We start from the raw sequence: 6,965 nt of genomic DNA, 5'->3' as shown, positions 1-6,965 counted from the left end.
AGGAGACAGCAGGCTTTTCTTGGAACTGTTTCATCTGTGCTCATTGATGTTTCTCAATATCAAGATCAGGATATATAGGAAGCCAAGAAAAATCCCACAGAATTCACCACCATGTCTTTCTTCGAGTCCCAATTCCCTAATCTGTCTTCCTTCTTCTTTCCACTGTTCAGAACCTTCTTAGGTTTGTTTTACATATAATATCTAGGGGGTTTAGCTGTGTTTAGCAGGAGGAGTAGGGAGAAATGGGTGTATTCTGTTTGCCTGGAACTGGAATTCCATCTTTGCGTTAAAAACTATTTTTTCTTATCTCTAACCAGTGCTTTTCTGACTCTTAAATTAGTGTATTGTGAATGATTCCGTGTCGTAAAATACTTTTCTCTTCTGAAATCTTCACTGAGGTTTATTTTTTTTCTTACCTTCTGTTTTCTTCTTGCTTCCTTTCTTCCTATTGTTCATTTCCTCCCATCTCAACTCTCCTTCCCTCCTCACTTCTCCTTTTCTGACATGGTGCAACTATTCAGAATCTATTATGTTAAGACATGATTCAACAGAAGTTTGTTTATCACTATATTTTCCAATGAGATAACCTCCATAGCTATTTTGGGTTTCAAATATAAAAATGAAAAATGATTTTTATAGTTCCAACACATAATTTATCTAAGCAACTGAAGTTTTGGCAAAAAAAAAATCAAGAGTTTTCATCATTAGAAATAATTTTATTATTTATTTTAAAGCAGTTCAATGTAACTGGTAGCAAAATGGTACAGACAATAAACAGAATCAATTCCCATTGGGCTACAAGGACTATTATTGACTTTATATTTTATTTTCATGTGCAAGTATAATTATTTTAAAAAGGCAACAGTTCATTAAAAGTCTTTTATAAGCATGTTTTTATTCTTTAAATAACAGAAAGACTAATAAATTATCATTATTGTAGCAAGCTGGTATGAACTGTGTCAAATATTAAATTTGGACTAATGTTCATAGTCAAAAATAATTATTTTAAAATTTATGAAACAAAATTTTTAGTTATATAGGAAATATAATCATATCCTAGCTTAAAATCCTAGTCTCAACAACTGTCATAATGCAAAAATACCAAACTTCAGGTCTTGTGGGGAAATAAAAGATTTGTAAAATCTTACATTTATTCCTAAAAATAATGAAGTAAAAAAAGTCAACTTAAAGAAACATCATACTTGACTCTTGATATGCAAATATAAAACAAGTTCATTAAATTTATTGTTTTCTCTGTTATGTATATTAGTTCCATTCTGCCTTCAGTTTTTAACAATTTATATGTGAATGTGTGTGTCAAATATATTTCACGTTTATAACATATACACATATATGCATACAATCTTTAAGTTTTAAGGCATGCTCCCAATTTTAGGTAACCTGTTATAAATTCTACTTCTCTGATCAAAGTAGATTAAATACAGGGTCTCTGTTTTAGGGGTAATTCTTGGTGTTCTTGTTATTCTAAAATGTGAATAATGTAAAATACCAAAAAGAAAAGAGAACATTTCATAGTCTCCAAGCCAAATTATACAATGACTATAGTCTTTGATTTCACATTGCACTTTAGTTTTATTTCTGTAGAACTATTGAGAGTACATTAGAATATCTTTTCTTTAAAAATTTTATTATCCTTTAAGTTGATCTGCTTCATTATGAAAAGAAAGGAAAAAAATGTCCCTTTCTAGTTTTATGTTTTTTTGTTGTTGCTGAATTAAACTCAATGTCAAATTCAAAAATTAAAAAATACAAAATTAGAATAGTATATATTTAAATTTACCAATGTTTCTTTTATAGGAACATTTTAACACACTTCCACTACCTGGTAAACTATGTACGCATACCCTTGTGCTTTTTTGATCTGTTTCTCTAGGGGGGAAATGCAATACAGGTAAAAAATGAAAAACTAGATATCATTAATGGTCAATTTATATTTAAATTTATAACTCAAATTCTGCATGATTTGCATTAATGTTAAAAGCCAAGAACTACCTATTTTTGTTTTATGCTTTTCTCTCATGTTATAGTTCATATATATGATTTCAAAATTAAGTCAAAATTTTTAATACACCCTTCACTGAGTGTTATTGTTTCATTACCAAAGACATAAGGACTTTTAATGATTTGAAGTGTCTTCAGAGTCCATAAGAGGTATAAATTATCTTCTGTCAATTTTAAAAGAATTTTTCTAATGAAATTTACTATATAGATATATGAAAAATGGTAAAGCTCAAGAGTCTAAGGACAATTATTACTGTGTATTTCAAGATATCCAGTTAATTTTTCAATCCTTGAATTAAATTTAAGTCAACAAATGTGTATTAAGTATTTTCTCTATGCTAGGCATTCGTTTAGGAGAATAATAGATATTTGCTTTATAGTATGCTTTTCTTGGCATAAAATATTTGCTAGACATAAAGTTACCAAAAAGTGCAGGAACCTAGTGTTTCTTTTCATTTATGTTTTAGTTTCTTCAGTGTAATAAAACATGCTATGAACATCTCAAATTCTAAGATAAATATTTGTATATCGTAAGGCAGAGAAAAAAAGTTAAAATGACTTAAAGATTTGTATTCTAAAGCAAACTATGATTTTTACACAAAAGTCAGCCACACAAGTTTGTTGGTTAATCTGTATGTAGAGAAGACTAGACATTTACGATGAGCTCAATTTTGTAAAACAGTAAGTTTAAAGAATATGACACATTTAATTTTTAAGAGGAGCAGCAGCATTCTGTGTCCATTGTGATGCACCAAATATAGTTAGATTTTGTCAACTTCATGAAACCTTAATAATTTTTAAAATTGCTTTCATAGAGTTTGGATTATTATAAAACAATTAAATGTCAGATTTAAATTTTTGTATTTTAATAATAGCTTTTCAAATTTATTTCATTGATGTCCTTCAAATATTAACAGGGAGAGTACCAGTAAGTAGTACATTAAGTTTCAAAATGATCTATACTTCTAAGAGAAGAGATTACATTTTTAAATATGAGAGAATTACATATATTTCCATCTAGCTTCTTTCGTGCCAGCAAAACTTTTGTGGTTTCAAGCAAGGTCCTTGTAGGAAAAAAGTTTCTCATTTTATTTTTATCAAAGTTGAGTTTCCTCCCGAGAATCTTGACCAGTGACATTGCAGATGCTGTTTCTTCGACTGGGCTCACTGTTTGGAAGGTAGGCCAGTGGATCTGGTCGAATTAAGTATCTAATAAAAGAAAACAAAATAAATAACTTTGCAATAGTAAATACAGGCAACATTAATTCACACTGACACTTCATATTTCTACTTTATTTGTTCAGTTTTCAGATTATCTAAACTGTCTGTATACAACATTGGTGGTAGAATGTTTAGTTGGCCTTTACAATTTGGCATGGTTAATATTATCATTTTCATACCTGAGAAGATTATGATGATGAATGCTGATGAATCAAGCACTATTATTTTTCTTCTTCTTACTCTCTTTCCCTGTGCATGTTGGCTGTCAGTCACCATTACTTTTCAATTATAATCAATTTCAGCACCTTCGTCTCATCAAAGTTTTATGATTTAGTATGCTGTTGATTTATTACCCTTACTTTGGCCATTTTTCTATGAAGGAGACCTACATTTTAGCCATCATTCTTCCATTACTTAACTGTTCTTTGTCTAATTTTTATCACTTAAAAAATTAGGAGATTGATGTAAGCAATTTCTATAGTCTTTACAATTTAAATATTTTATGAATTTATAAAATCAACAGTTTAACAAATGTTATAGTGAATATAATGCATAATATTTAAATTAGCTGGAAAATTATTTATCTAAAATTCAGGTTATGGTATAGTAAGTGATAATACTAAAGTATAGAGAATAATTCTTAATTAATTCTGCTAGTAAATAGAAAAATGTTTATCTGCCAAACTCAAACATTTCATTAACGTGAGAATTTGTTTGCAGAGAGTTGTCTTACTTCAGACTGTCAAATGATGTACAGGCATACCTTTTTTACTGCTTTTGACTTGATTGCACTTTGCCGATATTGAATTATTTATAAATGGAAGGTTTGTGGCAACCCTGAATCAAGCAAGTCCACTGGAGACGTTTTTTCCAGCATGTGCTCACTTAGGGTCTTTGTGTCAGATTTGGTAACTTGAACTTTTTCCGTTGTCATTATATCTGTTATAGTGATCTGTGATGAGTAATCTTTGATGTTCTATTGTAATTGTTTTGGGATACCACTATCCGCACCCATATAAGAGGGCAATTTTAACCAATAAAATATGTGTGTTCTGATCACTCCACCAACTGGCTATTCCCTCGACTTTTCTCCCTCTTCTCCACCATCTGTATTCCCCAAGACACAAAAATATTAAAGTTAGATCTGTTAATAACCCAAAAATGACTTGTAATTGTTCCAGTGAAAGGAACAATCTTATGTCTCGCACTTTAAATCAAAAGCTAGAAATGACTATGCTTAGTGAGGAAGGCACATCAAAAGCTTACATAAGTTGGGAGTTAGGTCTTTTGTGCCAGTTAGCCAAGTTGTGAATGCAAAGGAAAAGTTCCTAAAGGAATTAAAAGTGCTACTCCAGTGAATACACAACTGATAAGAAAGGGAAACAGCCTTATTGCTGAGATGGCAAAAGTATGAGTGGTCTGGAAAAAAGATCAAACCAGCTACAACATTCCCTTAATCCAAAGCCAAATCCAGAGCAATGCTCTACCTCTTTTCAATTCTCTGAAAGGTGAAGGAAGTGAAGAAGCTATGGAAGAGGAAGCTAGCAGAGGTTAGCTCATGAAGTTTAAGGAAATAAGTCTCCTCCATAACATAAACGTGCAAGGTGAAGCAGACAGTGCTAATGGAGAAGCTACAGCAGGTTATCCAAAAAATCAAACTATTAATAAGATAATTGATGAAGGTGGCTAAATTAAACAACAGATTTTCAATTTGGAAGACAGCCTTCTATTGGAAAAAGGTGCCATCTAGTACTTTAATAGCTAGAGAGGAGAAGACAAAGCCTAGTTTCAAAGCTTCAGTGACAAGCTGACTCTCTTGGTAGGGGATAATGCATTTGGTGACTTTCAGTTGAAGCCAATGCTCATTTACCATTCTGGAAATCCTAGGACACTTAAGAATTCTGCTAAATCTGCCCTGCCTGTGCTCTAGAAATGGAAAAACAAAGCCTGACTGGCAGCACATCTGTTTAAAGCATAGTTTACTGAAAATGTTAGGACCATTGTTGAGACTTAATGCTTAAAAAAAAGACTTCAAAATATCACTGCCCCTTGATAAGGCACCTGGTCACCCAAGAGCTCTGATGGAGATGTACAATGAGATTAGTATTGTATCATTCTTGCCAACACAACATCTATTCTGCAGCTCATGGATCAAAGAGTAATTTCAATGTTCATGATTCATGGGATGAGGTAGAAATATCAACATTAACAGAAGTTTGGATGAAGTTGACTCCAACCCTTATCGATGACTTTGAGGGGTTCAAAACTTCAATGGAGGAAGTAACTGCAGTTGTGGTAGAAATAGCAAGATAACTAGAATTAGAAGCGGAGCCCAAAGATGTGACTCAATTGCTGCAATCTCTGACCAAAACTTGAATGAATGAGGAGTTGCTTCTTATTTATGATCAAATAAATTGGTTTCTTGAGATGAAATCTACTCCTGGTGAAGATGCTATGAACATTGTCGAAATGACTGCAAAGAATTTATATTATTACATAAACTGAGTTGACAAAGTAGCACCAGGGTTTGAAAGGATTGACTCCAGTTTCGAAAGAGGTTCCACTTTGGGTAAAATGCTATCAAAGGGTATTACATGCTACAGATAAATCTTGCATGAAAGAAGGAGTCAATCAATGCAGCATACTACTTCATTGTTGTCTGATTTTAAGAAATTGTCACACCACTCCAACCTTCAGCAACCACTACCCCAATCTGTCAGCAGCCATCAACATTGAGGCAAGACTCTCTACCAGCAAAAAAAGATTATAACTCCCTAAAGGCTCAGATGACTGCTAGCATTTTTTTTTTTTAGCAATAAACTGTTTTTTAATTAAGTAAATTTTTAGGCATAATGCTTTGCTTTTGCACACTTAGTAGACTAAAGTATAATGCAAACATAAATTTTGTATGCACTGGGAAACCAAAAACTTCAAGTGACTGGTTTGATTGCAATATTCACTCTATTGTGGTAGTCTGGAACCAATCCTGCAAAATCTCTGAGATATGCCTGAATATCTTTAGTGACTGCTTCTTGAGCACCTGTAGGAAACTGTGCTAACACCTTAGAATTAAAACAAAATCACAAAACATGACCCCTGTCTGGCAGAAGATTAAAGTATGATTTATGAAGCAGATACAATGGAAGAAAAAAAAAGAAATTGCAACCATCATACAACGTGAAAAAGAACAACAGAGAGAATTAGGAACTACTTTATTGAGGGGTTGGGTTGAACTTGCCTCACCATGCTTCAGAGAAGATTTAGGAGGAAGGAACAGGAGGTGATCCCAAATGTTGTCAACGGAGACCACAGAGGATGGATGTTTCTGATGTGCTTAGAAATGATTTGACTTTAGAAAACTGGTAAATCATGGTAGGTAAAGTCAGAAACAAAGGTAGGAAACAGGTAACGAATGACCTTAAGTTTCAGAATAAGTAGTTTCAATTTGTGTTTTAAAGGCAGTAGGAAGCCACTCAGGGTTTGAAAAGGAGAGAAGGAAAATAAATATATGCAACACAGCATTCTAAGAAAGTCATGTTCCAAGTCCAAATGAAAGAAGTATTTCATACTTCTATAATATTTTTAAGAGGCAGTATATAAAATAAACAGGAAAACTAATTAAAAAGTGAGAACGCTAATAAAGTTTGCACTTTTGTCTTAAAGACTGAAGGGAAAATTTAATAAAATATACTCCTTAATGAAAATGAGAAAAGGCAATCAAA

At 32.3% G+C, this 6,965-nt stretch overlaps 1 protein-coding gene across 11 annotated transcripts in view; it reads right to left on the bottom strand.

Annotated features, from left to right (window-relative positions):
• Positions 1-695: 695 nt before the first annotated feature.
• Positions 696-6,965, bottom strand: part of KCNT2 (potassium sodium-activated channel subfamily T member 2) — a 440,948-nt gene continuing 434,678 nt past the window's right edge. For 8 of the 11 annotated variants that reach the window (XM_058430744.1, XM_058430740.1, XM_058430743.1 and 5 more), the window contains one exon: positions 754-3,231. In XM_058430744.1, the coding sequence (XP_058286727.1) occupies positions 3,120-3,231 (112 nt within the window). In that variant the 3' untranslated portion in view covers positions 754-3,119. Of the gene's footprint in view, positions 3,232-3,422; positions 3,616-6,965 lie in introns of all 11 variants that reach the window. The other 3 variants (XM_058430741.1, XM_058430747.1, XR_009210825.1) reach the window with 2 other exon arrangements.

Source organism: Hylobates moloch, unplaced genomic scaffold (assembly GCF_009828535.3).
Source record: "Hylobates moloch isolate HMO894 unplaced genomic scaffold, HMol_V3 SCAFFOLD_18, whole genome shotgun sequence".
In the NCBI taxonomy this organism is placed as follows: Eukaryota; Metazoa; Chordata; class Mammalia; order Primates; family Hylobatidae; genus Hylobates; species Hylobates moloch.
Note: the sequence above shows the minus strand (reverse complement) of the source record. Positions and strands in the feature narration are given on the sequence as shown.